The following is a 26,479-nucleotide window of genomic DNA, read 5'->3' as shown; positions in this document are numbered from 1 at the left end:
GATACAAAGTGTTTGTCTTTCCATTAAGCCTGTTCTGAAATGCCTACAAAACCCTTGCAGAAAGTTAAAAATAGCATTTTGCTGTTTGCTACCTACACTTAGATTATTGGAACAGACTAACCTCTATCTAGCAAAGAAAAACCAAAAAAAAAAAAAGCTTTCAAAATATTAAAACTTCAGGGCATCATGCAATGCAGGCAACATTACACAGCTTTTGTATCAGTGTGGGATGCACACCTTGGGTAACTTGGATAACTGAGCTGGCAGAAGCACAAGCCACAGCCCAGGATGCTCTCAGATATCCAATTATTTTTCACCAATTTATACTTTAATTTAAAAAAACAAAACACAAAAACCCAAAAAACTCTTATTCATATCTATCCAGTAAATTTATGCATGAGTTTTTTTCATTTCTACTATGATAGGAAAGAACCCTTCTCTTTTTTTTTTCTCATTTAAGTTCAATACATACTTCTTTCCTACTGATTTTTTTGCTTTGCTTTCAGTTTTATTCAGTGATCTTGGAAAAAAAACAACACAGTGCCCTGTAATCCAGACTCCTAATGTGCAAGATGTAGCCCAGCACATCTACTCTTTTAAAGAACTTCAGGATCCCCAGATGAAAAGTTAAAAAGTGTTTTATCATCCTTACACAAGACCAACCTCAGAGGTCTGAGCCTGCTGAGTCATGAGCTCTTTTTGTTTTTGTCCAAAAATAGGAAATATCCCCTCAACCTCTGCAAAAGATCATCAGGAAAAAAAAAAAAAAGAAAAAAAGAGAAAAAAGAAAAAGTCCCTATTACTCTAGAATGGAATTTGAATAGAACAATTTACCTAAAAAACCATATGATAATATAAAACATTTCTTATAAGCAAAAAAGTCTCCAGGCACTTTTGAGATGCTGGAGAAAGACTAAATCATTTTTTCACTGTCTTTTCTCTGTCTTTCTAGGCTGAACACCAGAGTTAAAGGCAGGGGCAAAGCAAAATTAGAACAGGACTGATAACACAGGGTTTGATTCCTTGATGAGACTTCACTTGCAGAGAAGTGTCTCTGCTTAGAACCCCCTGTAAAGGCTGGGTTCATTTTGCCATTAATACTACAAAACACATAGAAGTTCATGGTAGAAGAGATTAATTATTTAGGTCAAGGAAGCCCAAAATAGCATCTGTCAGGGTCACCCTAGTCATAATATTTAGGATTTATCTGTTATCTCTGAGAAAAGAATCCAAGTAGCCAGAAAATATATTCAGCTTTGCCTGACAAGCACACGGTGGTAATTTAATTTAAACTAATAACCTGCAGATTATTAAAACAGACTTTCTTCTCCTATTTTCTGGGAGGAAAAAGTATTTCTGCTTTTGGGTTTTTGGGGAGGCACTAGAGGGTATAGTGATGCACAGGCATGCCTCTGGAATTGAAATACCTACTCACACGACTGCAAGAGCCTCAGTAAAATAAACTACAGACTTAACTTGAAGTAGAAAATGAGTAGTACCTGAAATGCTTCTTAAGCCCAACCTTTATCCTTCAAACCAACAGATGCTCCAGTAAATTTCTGGAATATTCAAAGAACTTAAGAGTTGGCTTCTCAGTTTCCCAGCACTGCAGCTGTGCTCCTATGGTGCACAGACTTACAATAAATAAATAAATCTGCTTTCAACAAATGCTGATTTAGCAGCCAAAAATAACCATGAGTAAAGGAATTAGAAGGGTACAGTAATGAAACTGCCTGATGCTACACTTGATCCTCACGGGTGTGAAAGCCTGGTGCTTGAAAACAACCTTCATGACAAGTTTCTCAATGGTTCAAGGGAGAAAAAGCAAAAAGCAGAGGGGTTTATTACCAAAGCAAATGGTGCTAAAAGTGCAGTACAGCATGGCACACAGAGTGCCAGGGGACACTGGTTTTGGGTTTTCTTTTTGATCTTGACCAGGGTTTTCTGCTCTGTGTAAGTCCCAGTCTGAGCTTTCCCAGCCCAGAGCACTTTCCCAGGGTCCAGCCCTCTCACATGACTGTGCAGTGACGCTTCTGGGAGTGGATGTAGCTCCGGTACTCAGCCAGCTGCTTCAGGTACAAGCTGGAAGGCCACCTGTGCATCTCCACAAAGCTGCGCTCCTCCACTGAAGGAAGCAACAGAGGAGTTAGATGGAGCAGCCTGGCTGCAGAAAGTCTTCTAACAAGAGGCTGAGAAAACCCTGGGGACACAAAAACAACTAGGGAAGCAGAGGTGAGTGCTGTCCCTTTTGCCTCGGTCTCACTGTCGTGCAGATGTCAAAGCTCCCTTGCTAGGAAGTTAGCAATAAATAAAGTCACTGAACAAAAGAGAATCAGAGAATGGTTTGGGGTTGGAGCTAGATGACCTTTAAGGTCCTTTCTAGCCCATGATTCTGTGGTTCTACAAAGCAGTCATCCAGCATCTGACTTCTGAACTAAGAAGCACCAAAAGCACTTGTCCTTCTGAAACGAAATGATAGATTACCTGAAAGATCCTGAAACTCGGGTTTTTGACTGAAGATGAGGTAGTTGGTGGCAATAAAATGAAGGAGCCAAGTGGAAAGGCAATCAGAATTGTGGAACTGCAGGAGGAAAGGAAACAAACAGCACTTCACCCTGCCATGTTAAAACACAGGTGACCCCTCTCAACACAGCAGTTCACTGAATCGAGTTCTGACTGAAGGAGATAAAGGAGGACAAGTCATTGATGGAAACATCCACAGATGGAGACCCCAGAACCATCAGCCCCTCCCCAAGGTGGGGCCTCATCCCCAGGGCTCCCAGGGCACCAGAAGGTTTTTGTCTTCTGCACAGCAGCAGAGCATCAGGAACAGGAAGGTGTGTTGGTTTTGGTGCCTCCCCTGTCTCCACAAGACCCTGTTCAGGTCAGAGAATATCCTGCCTGAGACTTGTAAACAGGTTTTATTTTCCTCTTTTGTTTTCCCTGGCTGTCTTTCTCTCTCTCTCTTTTGTTGTTGTTTTTTTGGGGTGTTTTGGGTTTTTTTTTTTTTGGGGGGGGGGTTGTTGTTTTTTTTTTTTTCAGCTTCTAAAACTTTCTTTTCATGCTTTTCGTGGTTCCCCCCCTCCCAGTTTCCTATCAGGTTAGACCTCCTTTGCCACTTGTGTGTCAGACCATTTTCTTTTTGACTAAAAGAGGAAGTAGTGCAGCTTCACCTGCCTCAAACACCCATTTCCTGGTACACCTTGCCAATTGAGCTGTATTACTGCAACGTGTCCTGGATGCAGGAAACTGCACAGATTTTGGTACAGCCACACACTGGGCAATCAAAGGATGGTTTCAGCCAGCCTTTATGCAACCAGATATCTCTAATCCACGGATTGTAGATCCCTGCTTGTCCTTGGGAACTGAAAAACCTTAGAAATTCCTTTTTTAAAAAAAGAAAACCCCACTCATTAGGCTCAACACAGGTGTTTCTTATCTGGTAAGCACCCCACACACCTTAGCTTTTTTGAGCAAGCTAACGATGCTGAGGCTGGTGGATGCCAGTTCCCTGCTGGGCATGCTCTGGAGCTGGGTGATGATGTAAAGCTCACAGATGTGCTGCAGCCTCATCACCTGGTACATCTCAGCACAGATGAGGAGGGACATGGCTTGGAGAATACTGGCTGAAAACAAGGAGAGAACAAGAAGTTGCAGCTGGTTTCCTGCTTTTGACAGGGTGACCAAAGGTGCTTGTCACAGAGTCATCTTATAAACAGCTAAAGTGAGCACCAAGCCCAGCCACTGTCCATCACCTTCTTCTAATTTCCATTATCATCATTATAAGTTTGCTACATCACTCTCTTTTTTTTTCTTTTTTTTTTTCCTGATAAATCATGTAATTAACAGGAAAAGAGCAGTTAGCACTTTCTGGAAGGCAAGTGTCAGAAATTGCAGTAAATATCCTTTCTCTTGAGGATGCTGAGCCAAGTGTTGCTGGTCTACTTAAAGTGATGATTACAGAGATGATTACAGAGATGATTAAGGAGTGATGATCAAGGATTTAGCTTTCTAACTTCTTTTTCAAAAAAAGTAACTCTGTGATAATCTGGAGAAAATACAAAGTAAAGACCAAAGAGAAGAGGGAGCAACCATGTTTTTTCTAAAAAAAAATATGATACAGTGATTGCATCCCTGCCCATGCAGGGGTTTGGACCTAGATGATCTTCAAGGTCCCTTCCAACCCAAACCATTCCATGGTTCTTTGATATTTAAACTGGTGGACAATGAAATGATGGACAGACTGGAGAGAACAATGTACAGAAAACCTAAGAAGAAGGTGGAATTATTGGAAAATAAAATTTTAAAAAAGCAAAAAGGCATATCACACCATCATATTAATTCATTCCCTCATCCATTAATTCATTCAATTAATCAATAACAGGAAAATTATCTGTATTGAAATAATACTTATCATTTAGCACATAGATTTCTTATTTTAAAAGACAAAGGTTAAGACAGAAAGAATTCTTTAGCTCAATTTTTCTTGCAAAACACTCAGTTGGATGTATTTTTTTCTCCTGGTTTTACATATAAATAAGATATCCACAAGGATAAATATTGTACTCCTGCAATTTAACCTTGTTCATTAAACTTAACAAAAGATATGGTAAACAAAGTAACAATCTGGAAACTCAACCTAGAGGTAAGATTAGAAAGCAGTATTATTTTGATGTAAAAATAAAATCCTAAATGTTGTCATGGACCAGAAATGTAACTACAGTTTTTTGAGTCTTGCTGTGCAAGCACAAAATGGTGATATATGTTATGCCTCCAGCTGATTTTACCTGAATAAGATTGATTTGGGTTTTTTTTATTGCATCATATGATCAAGTTCTATTTCTGGAGACGTTATTCATGAAAATATTGGCATTTTTCAATGAAATAAATGCTGCTACACTGCTCCCTATCAAAGCCCCACCATGGGAAAATGAATGTATTTTAAAATTTTCTTACCTGGGCAGCAGGAGTCGGTATAAAGATACTCTAGAAAGGAGAGGAAAGTGTCTTTGGAAACCCCATAGACTGGAACCAGAACACTATTTGCTTCTAGATAATTACCATTAAACATAGCTGCCATTACCTCACAGCGAGCTACCAGAACTGCTCTGTGGGCTGGTACAGTGGCACCTGCAGGATGCAAGACAAAGGTCCATGGTCACTTCAAATGCACTGCAATCTCTTGGTTTTACAGCTCATCTTCCCTTAGAAGGCCTTCATTTTGCAGAACATGATTTAAAACCATTTCAGGGGGTTTAAAATTAACAGCAGCCATCTGGGGGTTACTGGCACACTCACTTGGTACCAGCCAAGATGTTCACACCTGCCCAGTACCAACCAGCAAACAGAAATAAATGCCACATTTATTGTGACAGCCTGTCCCCCAACACCTGGTGCTCCAAACAGGGCAGGCTTCTGCCAGTCAAAACAGTCTCCCAGCTACCATGAAACCTGGCAGCTACACCACTTTATGCTAACTGAGCCTCTGGCCCATTGCATAAATACAAAGTGCTGTGAATTATGATGCAAATGAGTGATCTGTGCTCATCAGCAGTCCCAGGGGTAACGAATCTGCATTCCAGAAACTTCCACATAGTCACACAAAGCAGAGAAAAGCAAATTATTGCAGATAAAATTTCCTTGAAACCATTACCTAAGTACGAACTTAACCAGATCAAGCATTTTGCCTAAATGAATTTCCTATCTTAAGGAAAATAATGCTGAAAAATCGAATATAACTTTCTATATTTACACAGGTAATGAGCAATACTTGATGCAGACATGATGTCAGACAGGCATGCAGTTCTGTACATGCATGCAACTGGATATTTACCTATTTATTAGGGGATTCAGTCACATTATGAGTCATTACACAGAAATAACAGGTCCCATTTTCAATGGCTCAAGTACTTTTGCAAGCCAGAAATCTCAAAGCGACTCCCAATATTCAAGGAATTAGTGGAAGACTTAAAAAAAACCATATTTACCTGATCCAGACTAAACCCTTCACCTTCTCTTAGTAATTATTTAATTTTGATGCAATTACTGGGGCTAATGAACTAGGGAAAAAAAGGCTTGGAAGATTTATCGAACATTAGAAAAAAACAGTTCACATTTTAGCAGTGCATAATAGGACTATAAAAAACACTTGTGAACCCATTTTGTAGTAATTTTTTCAGTAAATATATAATGGTGGCATGGTTTCATCCACTTCCCACAAAGCCCCTCTCAAGAGCTGGACACTGAGATGAATTGTTCCTGTCATTAAACTCTGTGTCCGTATTTCATTCTCATTTTCAAAGACCTTTTTTGGATTTTCTACATATTAAACAGGACACCTAAAATGACTCTGCTTGCCCTCATTTGCTTATGTTTGAGGGAGTCAGGCTTCATATCTGGCTCTGGGATTTAAAGCTGAAAATAATTAAACAATTGCCTAATTCTAAAGGATGGGAGTGGACAAATCGAGAAATCCACGAGCATTTAAAAACCATCTCATCCTGACTCTCACAAAAGCCTGTGACACTTCCCTCCCCCTCATTTAATTTCTGTATTTAATTATTGTATTTCCCCCTGTATTTCATTTTCCTGCATTGAATTTCCAGGAAAAAAATAAAAATCACCCATGACACTGTAATCTATTGGTGCATCCAAAATGGGAACAAAACATGGTTTTTCCAGCATGGAAAAAATGCCTGTGGCATCTTTATGAGCAGATCTGTGTAACTTCACAGTTTTTAATCCTGACCACAGAGAGGACTAGATAATTAGCCTGATAAAATACAGCAGGTGTTGATGGCACCCCAGTTATCCATCAAAACCCCAGCATGTCCACGTGCTCTTCTGGGGAGGCCTTGCTGGGGGAGGAGGGCAGTGAATGAAGACTTAGGAGGGATGGGAGTAGGACATAAATCCCTGCCAGCTTCTGGAGGGCAGGGAAAGGCACATCCCACCTGGAATGGAAGAAGGGAAGGGGGTCAGGAGTTGACGACCAGCATCTCTGCTCCTTTCACTCAGGGCAAGCAGTGAAAGTCCTCACAAGTCCTCACTGAGCTGTGATGCTCGCACACGTCCCAGCGCTTGTGCGGGTGGGACCAGGAGCAAGATAAGTAGAAGTTTTAAAGTAAAACCACTGCCCTGTGATGGTGCTGCTGCAGGAGCCTCTCCTGCAGCACAGCCCTCATTCTGCTGAGCCTCCCAGGGGTGTGTGGAAACAGAGAGACACAAGGTCTGGCAGAGGGTACGGGGACCAACCACGCCGGGGGTGGGCACTGTGTGCAGCATCCCTAGGGACACGTGTCACCTCCAGGCAAAAACCACACCTGCTTTCTAGGGTGAGAGCAAAGCTCATGCCTTTTCTTAGTTTTGACACAAGAGAAAACAAGAGTCCCCTCCAGCTCCCAGCTCCTGCAGGGAGGAGGAACACAGGGCCTGTGTCAGTGGGCACTGAGGGACTATACCTTGTATTTTGAAGATGACGTCGGCTAGGACAGGCGTGTTAAAGAACAGCCTGAGAGAAGTGTTATAGAGCTGTTTCACCTGGTGAGACCTGCAGTCCTTCACAGTGCTCAGCTGCAAAACAAATCATGAACAAAACAGGGCCACAGGCATAAAAGATTACAAGACACAGTTTGTATGTGGAAACTAATGGACGGCCTTTTGCTCCCCGCTCCACACTCTCCTCCTAAAGCCACCCAGCCACTTTTCCCACATGTGCCATCCCCTGCAACCACCTTCAGCCCTTGTCTCCCTGTTCCCCAGAGCCCAGAAGCTCCCAGGGGGCCCTATCTCTCACACTCTGACTTGCTCTGGAACTTCCCCCACCCAGGTCATAGGCCAGGTCACCTCTGACCACATCCCGAGTGTTCTGGACTCCAAACACCTTCACAGCTGCCCTGTTGGGAGCCAAGTTAGGGACACGACTTAGCAGTGGACAGGGTCAAGTTGGGTTAATGGTTGGATCTGATGGTCTTGGAGGTCTTTTCCAACCTGAACAACTCAATGGTGCTAAGCTTTGAGGGCTGCAAGGGGAGGCACTGATGGGACATGCATCCACCTCCCCTGTGTGATGCCACAAACACAGACACCCAAAAGTTGTGTGTTCCTGGGTATTGCCCTGATATTGCCCCCACAGAGGCAGAAGGAGCCCTCAGGCCTGAGCACAGGCTTCTCTTAGAATAATCTGGGCAGGCTACTGTCAAGACCCTCCAGCACCCTGCACTCCCAGTTAAGTTTTTCAGTTTTGTTTTTCTTACTTTAAAAGCGGAATCTAAAGCTACCAGAAGGAATAACACCGAAATCATACTCTAGGTTGTGATACATGACATTCAGATGAGGTTAAAATTTATTGTTAAAATTTAATCTAGTTTAATAGTGTTCGGGTTTTTTTCTCATTCTATCAAGGAAAAATCACAAATCTTTGTTATGCCTTTGAGGGAAAACTTTGAAATCAGGTACCTTGAAGGCATAAACCCCCCCCCCCTAAAAACAACAACGACTCAGGCTTCTTCTCTTAAAAGCCTTCAGGACTTTCTAAGTCCAGCCCTGAGAATGTTTTAGCTCTGGACAACTGGGAGTGGCAAGCCCACAGCTGAGCAATCACAAGCTTAAAACTGCTAAGAAGTATTTTGATCTTTATACTGTGTTAAATCAAGACAGTTCAAGATTATTTCCCATTTAAATGGGCAGAAACACTTTTTGCAAGTTCTGTAGCATCAGGGAATTTATAAGCTCTACCTAATGTAACTGATTCTATGTAATAACTTTCTATTAACATAATAATGTAACATAAATTATGCTGTGCTGTGAAGTAATCTGCTGAAATAAGTACAGCAAGCTACAGACAGATTTCCACATCACAGCCTTGATAGGATAAACCAACTCTCCTGATCTACTGCAGAAACTCAACTTTTGGCATCTATTCAGGAAAGCAAAGCTCTCCTGGGCAGCCTCTGCTACATGAGAATTAGCAGCACATAATCAATGTGCAAAGCTGTGAACATGTCCTGTTAGGACACCCATGTGTCTGTTTATTACTGGTTACAGTCATTCTGGACATTTTATCAGCACCTCAGTGTTTCTCTTTTGTAGAAATCCATGAGTAGCCCGTTGATAAGGTCATAAAAGCTGTGGAAGCCAAAAGGACTTTAAAATAAAGACTAAGGAGGAAACTCTGTCTACAACACAATACCCCAAGGACTTCAGTAACTGGCAGCTATCCCAAGGGAGCTGGATGTACCTTCCCTGGAGTTTTCAGGATACATTTCACTTTCTCGAGCACATGTTCAGTTTTTTCTGGATCCTTCAACTTCTTTTGTATATCCTCTTCTAATTGGTCCCACTGGAAGGCACCTGCCACAAGACCAGGTGAAGTTGGATTATAAATCAACAAAGCACGGGCCTTCACAGGCAGAGAAAAATAATGTATCAGTGCCAAACAGATCCTGAATAAACTGTATTTTCTGCACATAAACCAGCCAGATCTTAGGCTTAGGAAGGGCAAGATGCAACTCTTGCATAACAAGATTTCCGTGGTCTTTTTACAATGACAGAGACTGCTCAGGGCATCTCCATCTCACAGAATCACAGAATCCAAGGGGTTGGAAGGGACCTGGGAAGATCACCCAGCCCAACCCCCCTGCCAGAGCAGGGTCACCCAGAGCACATCACACAGGAACGTGTCCAGGGGGGTTTGAATGTCTCCAGAGGAGATTGCACACTCTCCCTGGGCAGCCTGTCCCAGGGCTCTGCCACCCTCACAGTCAAGGAGTTTTCCCTCCTATTTCCAGGTCACTTCCCATGTCCCAGCCTGTGCCCGTTGCCCCTGGTCCTGTCCCTGGGCACTGCTGAGCAGGGTCTGGCTCCATCCTCCTGCACCCACCCTCAGATACTTATTGGCTTTAGTAAGGATTCCTCCCAGAGCAATCACTACATATTGAAGGGAGACATTCAGAAAATAAACCCCTGAATGTTTCAATACTTCTGGAAGATCTTTGGCTCCTGCTCATACTGCTGCCTGCACTGCTTTGCAGGTGTCTGTACCAGAAGGGCTGAATGCAGACTCATATTCTAACCACTGGTAGCTGAAAACAGCACAGATTGCAGTGGAATGTATTTATTTATTGTTTTCAGAGATAAAGCCATGGATATTCTTTTGGGTCTCTCAGTAGCTTTCTTGGAACAACAACCAACGATGCCCAGTGTTAAAACAAACAGAGATTATCCTTATACACTTTTCTGGAGTGAGTCTCAAAGACACAGCAGGGCTGTTTGGGAACCCTCAGCTCTGACCCCCCAGGTCCAAGCAGCCAAGAGGAGTCAGAGACTGACTGAGCTGAAGGTGAGGCACGAGTCAGCAGAGCCCTGAAGACCTCACCTACACCTCAACAAGGTTCCCCACCACTCTGGTTGACACCAGCCGAAGTGAAATAAATACTGGTCATCATAATCACAGGGAATAAAATAGAGCAACAGGGTTTTAGGGGCACAGGAGAGTTTCATGGCATCCCTCAGATGAGAGGACGTGTTGAGGACCCCGAGGGATCCGGGGCAGGACACAGAGGGGTCAGGGCTCCCTCCCATCTCCTGCCATGCCCTGTAAAAGCCAGGAGGGTGCGAAATTCTGCCTCTTCCTGTGCCCTTCTTCCTTGCTGCCTCCCTGTGCTCAGACACCTCAGAGACAGACTCCTGCTCCTTCTCACCAGCCCAACAGCTGCTCTGCAGGACCCAAGCCCATCGGGGGCTGGCAGGAGCCCTGGACCCTCTCCCTGGGTCAGCCCTGCTGCAGGGACCCTCAGACACTGACATCAGCCATCGTGGAGATGGGGCTTTGTCCAGACCTGTGCCTTTGCTCCTTATCCCAGATGTTACTGCCCCTTCCCTGTTCCAGTCAACCACTTCTAGTTTTACCTCCCAGGCTTGAAGTCTCTCTTCCTTCTTCTCCTTTTCTCTTCCCCGGGGAGGTGGAGGGGGGTGACAGAGAGCAGCTCTCTTTGCTGGGTTTTGGTTGAGCCTGAGCTCTAAGCCGACATGATGGACCAAGAGCAGAGGCACGTTCCTGGGGGTGGCACCAGACACCCCTTCATCAGACACGGGTGGTGAGAGCAGTGAGGCCCCAACAGGAGCGGGACTGGCTCTTGGAGAGAGGCCAGAGATGCTGGGAGGGCTGGAGCAGCTCTGGAAACAGGCTGGGAGAGCTGGGGTGTTCAGCCTGGAGAAGAGAAGGCTCCAGGGACACCTGAGAGCACCTTCCAGTGCCTGGAGGGGCTCCAGGAAAGCTGGGGAGGGGCTTGGGACAAGGGCAGGGAGGGATGGGAGCAGGGGGAAGGGTTTCCAGCTGGCAGAGGGAGCTGGAGCTGAGATGGGAGGGAGAAATTCTGGGCTGTGAGGGTGGGGAGAGCCTGGCCCAGGTTGCCCAGGGAAGCTGTGGCTGCCCCATCCCTGGCAGTGTTGAAGGGCAGGTTGGTGGAGGCTCCTTCTCTGCAGACATTCCAACCCCCCTGGACACGTCCCTGTGTGAGGTGCTCTGGCTGACCCTGCTCTGGCAGGGGGGTTGGAGCCGGGTGGTCTTTCCAGCTCCCTCCCAACCCCTGGGATCCTGCTGCTGCGGAGCCGCCCGGGCCGGCGGGACGTGTCCCTGCCTGGGCTTCGGGGGCCCCTTCCCCCCCAAAAAAAGAAACCACCCCGCGCTCTCCCCCTTCCCCCACACCCCCCCAGGCCGAGGTACCTGCGTAGAGGAAGCGCAGGACGTGGGGCAGGCAGGAGCAGAAGAGGGGGTCCTTGACCAGCACCCTGCGGCGGGGCCCCGGGGCGCCGGCCTCCCCGGGCTGCAGGGCGAAGAGCCCCTTGGCCACGGCGGCCTCGCCGGGCCCGGCCGGGCCGCGCAGGCCGAAGAGCAGCATGAAGAAGGGGCTGGCGGAGCAGAGGATGACCTGGTGGGCTTCCACCCGCGTGCTGAGGTCCTCGGGGTAGAAAGCCACGTCGGCGCAGCAGCAGCGGTGGCGGCGGCGGCCGCCCAGCAGGCCGCCCAGGTCGGCCTGGTAGCGCGAGGCCTGGCCGCGGAGGGTCGGCAGGGCTCCTGCGGGAGAGCGGGGGGTCGGGGCCAGGGGCTGGGGGGCTGCCCCCCTGGGGGGGCAGGCAGCTCTGCTGGGGCACCCCCACCAAAGGGGGTCGAGGCTGAGGGCGGATAAGAAATCCTCCGGTGCCAAACGCCCCTGGTAAAATAAGACTAAAAGCGGGCGCTGGCGGTGCAGGAATATGGGTTTGTGGGAGAGCGAGGAATAGAGGTAAATGAGAGAAATACAGGGGGAATCATCAAGGTGGGAAGGGACCCTAAAGATCACCCAGCTCCAGCCCCCCTGCCATGAGCAGGGAACCACCAGACCAGGCTGCACAAAACCTCCTCCAACCTGGCCTTAAAAACCTCCAGGGATGGGGCTTCAACAGCCTCCCTGGGCAGCCCATCCCAGCTCCTCACCACCCTGAGAGTGAATTTCTGCCTCACATCTAACCTAAATCTTCCCTCTCTTAGTTTAAAACACTTCCCCCTGCTCCCAGCCCTCCCTGCCCTTGTCCCAAGCCCCTCCCCAGCTTTCCTGGAGCCCCTCCAGGCACTGGAAGCTGCTCTCAGGTCTCCCTGGAGCCTTCTCTAAACTGAACAGCTTATATATATATATGGAAAAATATATATATATTAAAATATATATATATATTAGGGAAAAAATACATGCAGGAAAATAAAGAAAGCCAGAAAAAGTGCCCATCCTTCCATGAAGCCTCTCCAGGGACTTACTTTTTGAGAGGAAGCCTTGCCTGGGAATCCCAAAGCTAAAGGATCTGAGCAAAGTCCCAGTGCACGTGAGGAGAGACAACTCCGTACTCAGAGGTCAGTCCTTGTCAGCAATTATTTCAGTGAGCAGGCACATGAGATGCTCAGAAATCACATGCAAGGCCACATAACACCCCCCCCCCCCCGTTGTTTTATTTGCAGCCAATAAAAATATTACTCCATCTTGCAGAATCATAAAGAATGAGGTAATGGCTTTGCTTTGCAATTAGTCTGTAAAGCTTTCAATTTCTCACCGATGCATCAAGTGCACCAGAAAAACCCCCCTCCCATTATTGTTGTCTGAAGTAAATTGGAAGCCCGTTGCAATGCTGGATGTTGCTTCAGAGTTCTCCCCACATGAACTAAATCACCCTGATAAGAGCGACTGGCACAAACTGTAAGAGCAACTAGAACAACACAAGCAGATTAGCTGATGACAGAGGGCACAGCTGCCAGGAATGACTGCAAAATGTTAATTACACACAGAAGTAGAAAGGCACTAGAGAGCAGACATCAGTGAGCACCTGGCTGTTCGAGCTGGGGTGGTTGAACCCGAGGGCACTTCTGCATCTTTTTCCTTTTCTTCATTTTTTCAGATGACTTCTGATTCAACGTTTGGATCACAAAATATTCCAGCTAAAACAAGAAATGTTTTTTTGTTTTGTTTTGTTTTAAATCCGACTTATTTATGAACAGCAGAGACATCACACAAAGGAGCACGAGTGGGTCCTGTTTGCAAAAGCCAGGGCAGTCAGTCCCAGCACCCCTTTACCAGCAGCAGGAACCAAACACAGCTGGAATTAGCACAGTTTAAAAGGCTGTTCATTCAAATGATGGTGGGCAATTCCCTTGTATTTAACCCTCCCAGAAACAACAGGGATGGAGACATGAATCTACTAACTCCCCCAGGTGCTTATCACAGAATTACAGAGAAGAACAAAACTTGGTGGATAACGTGTCATAATATGTGTCGTGTCTCTCCTGACAAGGAGAGACAAAGATTTTTCAGTTAAATAAACTGGTCCTAAAACTCATTTCCCAAAGGTGACTCTTGAATTAAATCAGCCTGGACGACCTTTGGACAACACTATAAACCATACCTTTTTTTTCCTAATAATCTTTGCAGCATAAACAGAACCGTGTTCGTAGTATGAACTGCAACTGGTGCAACTTTCTGTAGCTTGAGGGAGGGAGAGGGAAAGATTTTCCACCAGGTGCTCTCAAGACAAACCCATACCTGAGCCCTTCAGCCTGCAGCCAGCCCCCACGCCTCAGCGCTGCCGTGTCCTCTGCAACAAATCCCACGGCAGGGGTGACCTTGGTGGGCAAGGCCTGGCTCGGTGGGACAGCCCACGAGCATCACCCCTGCCATAAAAAACATACCTGAGAGGAAACGACCCCTTTTACAGGAGCAGGGAGGCACCAAGGGTGGCTCAGCTCGATTGAATGTGTGTCTTTTAAACGCTTCCATCACCCAAGGTGATGAAACACACGGTGCTTGCTGACTAGAAACATACACTGGCTAGACCAGATGTTGAGTGGAATCCTGGTTTTTAATTGGGGATGAAGTGATCTAATAAAAATTGCCTGGCTGCTGTGCCAGATATTCCAAATTACCATCAAATCCCCTGGAAGAGACACTGTACTTAACACACCAGGGGCAACAACAGCGTGGACCACCTGGAATAAACGTGCCAAAAGAATTCTTTGTTCAAGCCCAAATGCCACTGGGAATGTAACCAAAAGGCTCAAAAAAATAATAATAATTAAAAAAAAAAAAGCTGAAGTTAAAACACCCCATGAAACTGAAAACTGAAAGATTGGAGCGAAGTAATTTTGTGGAGAGGACAAATAAAGCTGAAGGGCTGTACTGAGGAACAGCTGGGTGGGCTTCCCTGTCTTCAGGAGAGTGGGAAAAGAACAGGCTGAGCAGGGGTGGGGCATTTTGAGAGGTTTCTCAGCTTTCTGCCTCCCCCAGCTTCCCTGCAGCTGCCCCCAGGCTGTGCTCAGGGTCCAAACTGGGCCACGACTGCAAACGGAGCGACCACGAGAATGTGCTAAAAAAAAATCAGGCAATCCAACAATCTGTCCTGCCTCACTCCACAGCTAGAACAGCTGTGAGAGTCTGAGAAATCCAAATTTGGAATGCCAGAGTGTTATCACAGAATCACAGAAGCGTTCAGGTTGGAAAGGACCTCAAAGATCAAGTCCAACTATTAACGTCACTCAGCCGCATCCGTTGCTAAAAGATGTCCCTCAGCACCACATCCACACAACTTTTACACCCCTCCAGGGATGGTAACTCTACCCCTGCCCTGGGCAGCCTGTGCCAGGGCCTGACAACCCTTTATGTGAATAAAATGTTCCTAATATCCAGCCTAAACCTCCCTTGGTACAACGTGAGGCCACTTCCTCTCTTCCTATCGCTTGTTACTTGTGAGAAGTGACCACCACTTGCCTCTCTACAACCTCCTTTCAGGAAGACCAATTCAGCTTGGAAGAGACCTGTGGAGGTCACCCACGCAGGACACCTGCTCAAAACAAGACTCTTCTTCAGGGAGGATGGGGCTGAGCAGTAATTAATCCAGCTCAGGTTTGACCACTCCATCCCAGCAAGATAAAAGGACAGAAATAAAGGTGGGGAAGTTCTTGCAATGTGTGCTGTGGCTCTCCTGAAGTTTCCTAGAAAGTGTTTTAAAAGGGAGCAACCTGGGTACTGCTGATTTGACTAGAATCATGGATTGGTTTGGGTTGGAAGGGACCTTAAAGCTCATCCAGTCCCACCTCCTGCCTGGGCAGGGACACCTCCCACCAGCCCAGGCTGCTCCAAGCCCCATCCAACCTGCCCTTCAACACTGCCAGGGATGGGGCAGCCACAGCTTCCCTGGGCAACCTGGGCCAGGCTCTCCCCACCCTCATCACCACGAATCTCAGTTCCTAAGATTTCACCTCCGCCCAGGATGGCTGGGAGGCCTCGTGGTGTCTCTCCACCTCCCCCTCCAAAGCCCTGACACGGGTCGTGCGCTTCCCTCCTGCCCCAGCCCGCTGCGACCCCCGGGGCCCCCCCACTCACCACTCCTCCAAAGTACTTCTGCACATAGAGGTCATCCAGAGTGTGCAGCTCCAGGTAAGTGCCTCCCAGGTCCTTGGCCAGCTGGACTCCCTCTGGGGTGGTCACACAGCTCCTCCTGTCCGCAGTGCACAGGGGGCAGGTGCAAGGCACTCCTGGGGTGAAAAGCCAGGCAAAAAAAGAGCTGGTTTTGTCAAGCAACCCACCATGCCCAGCCCCCTAAACCATTTAAAAACATGCATTATGTAGGAAAGAGCAAAGTGGGAAATGTAAACACAGCCGTTTTATAGCAAGAAACCTGTTAACTAATGCAAAAACTCCAAACTTCTTGTCAATCAGGTCAAAACTTTGGCTGCAGTACAAGAGCCACCTTACGCAACACTGCGATGAATTCACGTGCAGTTTTGTTAAGGCAGAGAAAGTGCCAGCAGGGTTTGCAGCAGCCAGGTTTGGCTGAGGGCCACAGCATCCTCCTCTGCAGAGGGGTGGTACGAGACTGCAGGTACTACCTGCAGTCATTAACGTCACCCTTAAAACCTGATTAATTAAGGTGACCTGTCCACACAGGGAGCGCCCAGAGGAACAGAAGGGGGAAAAATTACATTCCAGTGCAGTCCTGGCTGCTACAGGCTTGTAGATCCTGAGGAATAGGGTTTGATTATAGATGGCTGATATGAAATAAATCTTATAGCAAAATGGCATTTTTTTTTTTAAGATTGCAGTGGTTGGATTATAAAAATCTGTTAGCCACTCTGGCTCAGCTTTGCTTCAAGCTGGTAAGAACTTCCCACCATGATGTCCTCTCAATGTGCCCTCCATGCTCTACATGAATTTCCTCTGCCCCATGAGTGACATCAAATAACACAGCTTTTTTTTTTAATTATTATTATTATTATTTATTTAATTTTATCTCTTTTGGCAGCACCATTTGCTGCTACAGAGGATTAAGACCTTAGCAATTTGTATAAGCAAACTGCTGTGTTCACACATAGCTCCTAGGAAAAAAAAAAAGGGCTGTGTGTGCATGCACAGCAGTTTGCTCCAGCACGTCCCCCTGAGAAGGGAGAGACCAACTTCTCCCAGGTTCACATTTATTTAGGGAGGGAGGGAGAGAGAAAAAAAACAAACAAACAAGAAACCAATGGAAAACTCCAGTAATGGAGCCTCTCAGATGGGTGGTAACCCGTGCTTGGGAAGAAAAATGCTAGTTCAGCAAGATCTTGCCTGTGGAATGGCAGATTTATTACCTGTGCCTAAATCAGGACATAAAAACATTTTATCATTAGCTGTATATTCCCAAAGAGAAGAAAATAAAGATTTAATTGGTGGAGTTCTAGAACAGTCCTCTCTCACTCACTGAGCAAAAAGATCCAGAAGTCCACAGAAGACACACTTCATATAGCTCAGTATTTATTTGCATATCATAAAATAAATGTCTACATCTACAGCCATCATGTCCCTTACCCATACCAGGAGGGATGTTCAGAAAGACTTGTTTTCAACACATTTATAAAGTAAATGAGAACCCACAGGCTCCAGTTTTGCACTCGTGGCTTTAGGGGAAAATAAATAAATCAATCAAAATTCAGGCCCCCACAACTAAAAAGCACATGTGAAAAATCAAGAAAAGCACCAGGAGGAACATCTGGGAATACAGAGTGAAGTCTGCATGTTTGTTCTGCTGGTGTCTGTGGTGCCCTCTCTGAACCCATCTTCCTGATGTCAGCAGGGGGGCCACCAGTGCTGCCCACCCACCCAAGCTGTGACCAGCCCCAGCAGCACTGCCCAGGCTGGATGATGGATGCTTGGAAAACCCAGATGGTCCTTCCACAGTGGTGTCAGGTTGATCTTTGTGTTGGTCAGACACCAAGAGCAGCAGCATCCCCACAGCACGCAGGGTGTCAGGGGAGCACAGACCCTGCACCAGAGACACACCTGAGCTGTGACAGAGCTGGACCAGAGCTATGTCATAGCCATACCACAGTGATACCTTACCTGAGAGCTACACCATGGCTATAATATAGCTTTACCCATACCAGAGCTATAGCATAGGAATACTATACAGATATATATCTATACATAGCTACACTACAGCTATACAGAGCTCCATGCTGTTAGAAATGAACTGCAGTGTTGTTTTAGCATCCTAGTGTTAGAAGCTTAGTGCTGGGGGGTTTTTATGTATATATATATATATATATATATATATATACACACCCTAGTGTCAGGAATATAATAGTTTAAGAGAGAAGTTAGATATCTGCACATTCCAAGGACACCTGGGGTGGTTTATGGGCCAAGAAGCTGAGGGACTGAATTGGGCTCCATCTGGGGGATCCCAACACGGAGCAGGATTTGTGGCCAAGATCAGACCCAACGAAGCCACTTCTGTCTTGCTCCCCGGGGCAGGATGGCACCAGTAGGTACAGATCATGGTGGTGATTGGGAAGGCAGCCAAGGGGGCAAGAAAGGTCAGAATTACACCTTAAAAGGTAAAAAGTGACCTGCTGGAATGGAATGTGTGAACAGGGGCAGAAAACTTACAGGGTAATTAGAAGCGTGGGATGGGCTGTAAACCCTGGAGTGCCCAGCCAGGGGGGAAACAGGGGAGGGAACTCACCTTACTAAGGGTGTGCCTACTTGTTTAGGTCACCCATTCTTGCAAGAGTGTAAATAACCTGTGCTTTGGCCCTGCTCATTGGTGTGACAAGTGTTTCTCACAATGCCTATGCCATACACCATGCCTGCACCATAGCTGTACCATACTCGCAGCAGAGCTTTCCCACAGCCATACCATGGCTATTCCACAGCTATTCCACACCTGCTGTGCCCTGACAGGCCAGCTCTGTAGCTGTGGCAGCACGTGTGCCCACAAGGTACCACAGAGCTGGTGTGTCCATCCCACATCCTGATGGATCCCGAGGCCTTTCCCAGCCCCTCCAGCAGCCTCCAGCTGATGGAGCCGGTTTAATCTCATGGACTGGAGAGCTGTGATCCCCAAGATGTGCCTAAAGACAGCTCCTGACTACAGGGTCATCTCATGCTCACACACAAAGGGCTTATTCCAAAGCACTGGGTTTAATCCCATGTGATGACTCCAGAGAAGAGCTGCTGCAGGGGTCAGAGCAGGGCAGGACACCTCTCAGCACCAGGGTTAATTAAGCATGGTGCTCTTGCCAACACACCAGTCTGCAGAGCCATAACACATGCACATATCACTGTCATCTTGACACACTAATTGCTTCTGCTGGCAGCCTGGGAAAACAACCAGCTGCTCCCCAGGTGACAGCACATCCAGCTTCACTGTGAGGTCTGGCCATCACCACAGAGACTGGGTACATACCGTTTTTTCTTGCACCAATTGCAGAAACTATTACTGGGACTGAGCAGTGGTTTAATGCTTTTTTGATCATTGGGACATAGCTGTCCTTCAGTTCTTGAAAAGAAGCCTTGTCATTGACAGAGTATTTAATCACAATAATATCAGCTCCTCCAACGAGGCTGCGAGAGGTGTACCAGTCACTGTCAAATATATCCTAAACAGAAAAAAAAACAACACAGATCAGGAGTTTCCCTCAGATCTCATCTCATCTCCCCTCTCCCAGCTGGAAACCCTTCCCCCTGCCCTTGTCCCAAGCCCCTCCCCAGCTTTCCTGGAGCCCCTCCAGGCACTGGAAGGTGCTCTCAGGTCTCCCTGGAGCCTTCTCCTCTCCAGGCTGAACACCCCAGCTCTCCCAGCCTGGCTCCAAGATAGTTCTAAGTCTTTTTTTGAATATGAACAGAGTTACCCCCAGGGAAAGAACCAACTCTAGTTGCTGTGCTGAGCTTTGGCAAAAACCTAGTCCTGACCTGCTGCAGAGGACACAGAAGAGCACCAAGCTGTGTGTCTCCATCCTGACAACAGCAGCAGAGGAGAAGGCACCAGGTGTCTGTCACACACCTGGACACACACTCTGCTCTGGCCCCAGCCCCTCACCCTGCCTCTCCAAGCAGAGCATCATCCAGTGAAACCAATCCTCAAACCAGTAGAAGGTGTTTTTTTCCCCAGTGGAAATGATACTTATAAGAAAAGCAGCTGTATTTTGGAAAGCAAAACAACAACAGGAAGAAATTATGGCTGTTACCTCCTGTGACTTCCCCTACCCTTTTGGTACTTGGTCCAGCTTGCTGCCTTTCCATCTCTGCAGGTGTGGGGAAACTCAGCAAAGTCCTTGCTGGAAAGAGCTGCACAGGCATGCAAATACACCTCCTTGTTTAATTATTAGGGGAAATAAATCCTGTGGAGAGGCAGGGCAGGGCTGCCCCTGGTCCCCGGGTGCATCTGCACTAGAAGCTGCTGGAGGTCCATGTGTCCTGCCCGGTGCCACCACTGAGTGTCTCCATTCATCCTCCCAAGGGTTTCACCAGGGTTGGTGGAGTTCTGATGGGGATGGGCCATGCTTTCCCGGGATGAGGGCCAGCCCTGCACACATCCAGGAGCAAAACATGCAGAAGGCACCAACCAACCCGATTTGGGGCAGCTTCCCTGCGCTCTCACCTATCAGCTTTAACACCCCCAAAAGATGCCCCCTTGGAGATGGATGTTTCATTAAGAACTCAAGAAGAGAAAGATGCATCTCCAGAGGTTTTGTCTTTTCATGTGGCACCAAGTGTGGCACAACACTGCTCAGATGGCTGCTCTGTGCTGGGGAAATCCCCCCAAAACCATCCCTGACAACAAAGGATTATTTGCCCCAGCTGTCCCAGGGCATCTGCAGCCTCCTTGGTGATGACTTTTAGGGAAGCTTTCATGCAGAAAAAGACAGGGGGGATTTAGTTAAGATGATGAACAGCCCAGATTCAGGAAGAATTTTAATTCCAGGCTCCATCCATGAAACTTATGTGGCAGCTGCTCCTCGTTGTGCTCCCTGCTCTTGGCACAGCCCATTTCTCAAGAAAGCCAGTGACAAAATGCAAAAGTATCTGCATAGCTAAGGTTATTAAAATATGAGCTTATTAATTATAGTTATACCCCTGTCACTACTCCTCTCAAGACTTATGAGAAGAAAGCCTCATTCTTCCCTCGCATGTCTCTATTACACACGTCTGGTAATATATGCTTCTCATTAGGAAATCATACTTCTCCAGCATTAACACTGAAAACAAAGCCTTCAGAGGCAACGAAGTCCTGATTTCCCTACAAAATCACATGAACCCTCGAGAGGACAATACTTGCCTTGTAAATATAATTTATGAATGCCTTTATGGAAGGGCAGTGAAATCCAGCCCGCCCTTGCAATGCCCACGCTCCCCCTGTCCAGCCAGCCCTTGATCTGGGGCAGCACCAGCAACCAACACTTTTTTGGGGAGGTACAAGGCAACCTGGATGCCCCTGAAGATCATTTCCCTGGGAACCAAGAGGGCTGCAGTGGGAATACTGGGAAGTCCATTTCTGGGATCCATTTACAGACCCGTTGTCCATCAGCAGAGCCTTTTTCCCAGCACTGCTTTCCACTCCTTCCCCACTTTTTCAAGGTGTCTCTCTGACTTCTGACCAGTCAGGTCCACAGCAGAACAAAACTGGTGGGGATGCTCTCCATAGCTTCCTAAAACCTTGACCTGACTCACAAACAACATGCAGCAGAGAAGGAAGAACCTTCATCAGCAATCGAGGAAATTCAGACCCGCAGTCCTGAAATGCCACTTTTGTTTTTCACCCCAGCCTTTTCCAAACAGCTTTAACTGGCTGAGCTGACCCAGAAACAAAACTAATGAAGGCCAGCATTGTCCTGTGTTGTTGTCTCATGAAGTAATTTAATAGTATTTGCAAAAAAATAATAAATAAAAAAAAAAGGCACAAATTAAGAACATGGTAGGGAAAATAATTTACTGGGACGTGCTCACTTGTTGTAAACTGCCAACTTCAGGCAGCCAGGCTCAAAAATGAGAAACAGTTACATACTAAAATGAAAAAAAATGCAAGCTACAGCTTTTTCTTGAAGCAGCAATATGATCGGATTCCTAAAAGCGGTACAAAAAATTTACAGTGGATCAGATCCCTTTACATTCAGACAGGTTAAAGGGCTGGCAGCCTGCACAGCACAGGAGCACAAAGGAGCACCAGGATCCAGGGGAAAACCCAGATAAAACTACACTGGGGATAATGCCATGGAGGTAAGAAAGCTCAGGGTTTAAGGAACTACTACTGCTGGAGCAAAAAAAAAAGCAGACAGAAAAGCAAGAGAAGACTCAGATAAAGAGATTGTTGAAGTGCAGAATTTGAAGAAAGATATAAATATTTAACAGACACCTTTTCAAAAATGCAGCCAATATATTGGAGCCCTGTGGAGGTCTGTGGAAACCTGCAGAGCAGGTATGAAGGCACCACATCATCCATCCCTCTGCTTTCCCCTTCTCTAACATTTCTGCTAGAGGGACAGGATGGACACCAGGGACCCTCCATCAAGCTGGGCAGCTCTTACACACATGGGGAAAAGGAAAAATCCTGGAAGTGTTACTCCCCAGGGAAAAGAAAAAACAAACCACCAGGTGATCCCGCAGAGGAAAAGAGTTTTGAAAAGAACAAGATCCCCCCAGCCCAGAACTGAAACACTCCTGTGTCCCCACAGCACTGCTCCAAACCAGAGCAGAGAAGAAGAGGTGACACAGACAGGAGGACACTCATGCTGAGGTTTCCCTTCTGCCACTTCTTTTCCAGCACACTAACCAAATGAACCAAAATATGAGTCGTAGCTCCTCTGCTGCCTTCACTGCGAAGCTGAGGAACATTCCCTTGCCATCAGGTGTTATTTAGCACTGGGAGTGATAAGCAAAGCAGCCTTTTCCAAAGCAGATCTAAAAATTAATCTTGCAAATGGCTCCTTCTCAGTCATCAGCTCCCATACTCAGGTTTGCCTCCCCCCCAAAATTAGGAAACCTGGGACACGCTAGCTCAGCAGGCCTCATGAGAGCACACCTGGAGCAAGCACCAGCTATTAAAATCCCCAAATTATAATTATACTCCTGTTGCTATCAGTCCCATGACTTATTAGAAAAGCAGCCTCATTCCTTCCCTGCACGACACGTCCCCTAATACATCGAAATCACGGCAGATGTTGGCAGACACACGTTTCCCCTCCTCTCTACATCCCATTTGTCCGTCTGTCCCCTGCAGGTGGGACAGATCAGTGAGGAGCTTTGGAGACACGGTAGGGGGGACAGTGATGAAGCCAGAGACTGGCACACGGGGAGCAGTGTGGCTCTGGGAACAGTGACACTTGGTCCCCAGACCGTGAGCAGCGCACTCCACCGCCCCGTGCCACCCACGCTCAGGGGGATGTCCTCCCACAGCCACCACTTCCACCCTGTGCCCTTCTCCTTCCGTGGGAAGGAAAGCCTCTCACAAAGGTGCTGGCTCTGTTTCTGCACGCTGGCAAAACAGGAGTTTGTCCTTCTCATTGCCCAAGCCAAGTGACGTCGAAGAATATCATACCTGCACAGGTGGTAAAAATATTTACTGAGTGAAAAGAGCAGTTCCAGGGCAGGCTGGAAGCACCATGGTCCCACATCTGTCTGTGGCATTTTATGGCCACCCTCAGCTTGTCAAATACCCTGTTCTCACAGCACAGACACTGTCATTTCACTGGCCACGTGCCCCCCAGGATGATGCTACCATGGCAGCGCTGACCACACGGCCCAGAGCATCCAACCCACCAGTGCATGAGCCCTTGGGCAGCTGTGGGAAAGACTTGCTGCAGCCCTTGACAGGGACACGGGGTAGTAAGGACACAGTGAGAGCCCCAGCATCATAGAATCACGGAACACCAGGGTGGAAGGGACCTCAGGGATCACCTGGTCCAACCTTTCTTGGCAATACTACAGTTCGCATGAGATGGCTCAGCACCCTGAAAGCTTGGGGGGAACTCTTTACAAGGGTGAGCAGAGACAGGACAAAGGGGTGAGATGGTTTCAAGCTGCAAAAAGTGCAGATTGAGGTGGGACATGAGGGAGAAATTCTGGGCTGTGAGGGTGGGGAGAGCCTGGCCCAGGCTGCCCAGGGAAGCTGTGGCTGCCCCATCCCTGGCAGTGTTGAAGGGCAGGTTGGATGGGGCTTGGAGCAGCCTGGAATGGTGGGAGGTGTCCCTGCCCATGCAGGGGTGGGATGGGATGGTCTCTTCCATCCCAAACCATTCTACAATTCCATGATTCCATGATTCAAACAAGACACTTGAGCTGTTGCCTCCTCCTGCAGACCCAAAAAGCTGAGCAGTGTCCCGGGCTGACGGGCATGAGCAGCAGCAGACCAAAACATGAGCAGACTCACCCTGTACCACAGTCTGTCCCCCCAAAAAGTCCCTCCCATGCCCTGGGGAGCTCTGCTTGGTCAACTGGCACCCAGCCTGCATTTCCAGGCTGTGGAGGACAAAGAGCACTTGGGTACCCTTGAGCATGTAGACTGACAACTACCAGAGTTGCCAAGTCTTGGACCTGGATTGCCTTCATCATGTGGGTTTAATCTAGATGAGATACAAATCTCAGGGAAAAGGGAAACCTGCCTCTTTCTTTTAGGCTCAGAGGATAGGGGTGGAAACAATGCAAGGCCCACCCCACCACTGCCCCTCTGACTCAAGAACTTCCTTTGCCATGAGGCACACGACTTGAGGCAATGCCTGAACTGCCCTGCACCATCTCCCCAGGCTTCCAAAAGGATCACCACCCTGTGGCCAACCTGCAACACCCAGGCTGTGGGTGACAATGCTGCTCTGCCCCAGCTCAGCAAGGAGACAGCCCCACTCAGAACTAACAACCTCCTGCAGAGTCTGAGCCAGCCATCCCAGATGTCTTCTGCTAAGTGAAAAGAAAACAAACAAACATGCCAGCTGCTCCTCCTTATTCCCAGGAATTCCTCCTTATTCCCAGGAATAAGTGCCCTGCCTCCTTCAGCTGAGGAAGGAGAAAGCAAGAGACCTCAGACAATCACAGGCTGGGTTTTCAAGGGCAGAAATGGTTAAGATCTCCAGACCCTTGCTTTGGAGAAGAGCAAAAGGAAAACAGAGCCTACAAGCACACAAACCCCAACCCAGGTCCTCCCCTCTGCTCCCCACCCTGCCCCTCTCCCCAGCCTCCCGTCCTCTGGGTACACCCTTGGAACTCCCACAGCCTTCACTTCCACCCAGGAGCTGGTGCTGCCTCTTGCTGTGCTCCAGGGCACCACTCAGTCTGAAGGTTCATCTCCTGATGGTGCCACTGCTGGAGCTGCCAGGATTCCTGCAGATTCCCCTCCCAAAAACAACAACAACCCCAAACCAGTTTCCCTTGCAGGCTGGCAAAAACCAATCTGAGGATAGAATTACGGAGCTGAAACTGATTGTTTCTATTTCTAAAAGCTGCTAAGAATATTATTATTATTATTATTATTATTATTATTATTATTATTATTATTATTATTATTATTATTATTATTATTATTATTATATTATTTTTTTATTATTAATAATAATATTTTAAGGCTTCTAAGGAGTCATTAAATATGTTTTAATTTAGATTACACATTTCTTACCCAGCCACTGATCTGCTCATACTCATAATTAAGTTAACCCAATCACCAGCAAAAAAAAGTGCTGACAGCCTGGAACAGTGCCAAAGCCCCCTTTTTTTTTTTTTTTTAATTATTATTATTATTATTTCCACCTTCAACTGAAGGAAACCATGTCAAGGTGGGACTGCTCATTGCAACAGAGGTCAGACTGCTCCATGCCCTTGCATTTTGCAAGGGAGCAAAAAAATCTTTTCAACCTGTCCTTTCCCGAAGATGCAAAAAAAAAAAAACAAACACCAAAACCTGCTTTTTTGTTTTTACAGCAAAAAAAAACCCAAACCAACAAACAATAAATGTGTTTTAACTGTGGACACGTATTTTTGCCCTTGCAAAAAACGGGGCCGGGGGGGGGGGGGGAGGGTTTTTTGTGTAGTTCTGGGTTATCTTGACTGAGGTTTTCGCGCAGGAGCAGGGCTGAAAGCAGCAGCTCGCTGGGGAGAAACCTCCAGTCACACCCCCCGGGCTCTGCAGGCTTCCCTGGCTCCCCACCCCGTCTCCTCTCAGAGGATGAAACAGACGGACAGAAAAAAAAAAGAGCCAGGAGCTGCTTCCCAGCGGGATCGGGAATCTGCGCGTCTCGGTGTTTTGGGGGGTGGATCTTACCCACGCGGGACAGTCACGCACCACCAGCCGCACCTCCCCGAACACGCGGCCCTGGTACTGGGTGAGAGCCGAGCTCCCGGCGACCTGCGAAATCAGGGCGTTCCTCCCCAAATAGCTGCGGATCAGGCTGGGCGGCTGCCCGTCCTCAGCCCACCCGTCCCTTTCGCTGCCCAAGGCGACGATATTCACCGACCTGCAATGGTGGAAGAGGCAAAAGCTGCGTGGGCAAAGATGAAGGGCAGGGATAAGGGGGGGGAGGGGGACACCCCGAACACAGAACATACCAGCATCCCCTCAAATCGGAACGGACACGTTAATCCCGCTGGATCCGCTCCCCCCCCCCCGGGTTTAACCCTGTCCCTCCCGAACGGCACGACACGTACATGGTCCCGGCTCCGGCGGG

The 26,479-nt window shown here is 47.5% G+C and overlaps 1 protein-coding gene across 1 annotated transcript; it reads right to left on the bottom strand.

The window, feature by feature from the left end:
• On the bottom strand, positions 1-26,479 carry RHOBTB3 (Rho related BTB domain containing 3). The gene is made up of 12 exons (XM_051643547.1): positions 26,460-26,479; positions 26,077-26,269; positions 19,240-19,432; positions 15,900-16,051; positions 13,351-13,462; positions 11,726-12,076; positions 9,239-9,351; positions 7,461-7,572; positions 4,957-5,130; positions 3,460-3,626; positions 2,485-2,581; positions 1-2,125 (listed from the first exon to the last, which is right to left on the bottom strand). Coding segments are annotated over exons 1-12 (1,782 nt in total). The 5' UTR covers positions 26,462-26,479; the 3' UTR covers positions 1-2,009.

Source organism: Apus apus, chromosome Z (assembly GCF_020740795.1).
Source record: "Apus apus isolate bApuApu2 chromosome Z, bApuApu2.pri.cur, whole genome shotgun sequence".
Lineage (NCBI taxonomy): Eukaryota > Metazoa > Chordata > Aves > Apodiformes > Apodidae > Apus > Apus apus.
The sequence above is the reverse complement of the archived record's forward strand: the minus strand, read 5'-3'. Positions and strand labels throughout refer to the sequence as shown.

Coding starts and splice junctions, on each gene's coding strand:
- RHOBTB3 (XM_051643547.1), bottom strand. Junction 12,077..13,350: donor ACCCCAGCTCGAACAGCCAG/GTGCTCACTGAT, acceptor GCTCTCCCGCAG/GAGCCCTGCCGACCCTCCGC. Junction 5,131..7,460: donor CGTCATCTTCAAAATACAAG/GTATAGTCCCTC, acceptor TGCATCCTGCAG/GTGCCACTGTACCAGCCCAC.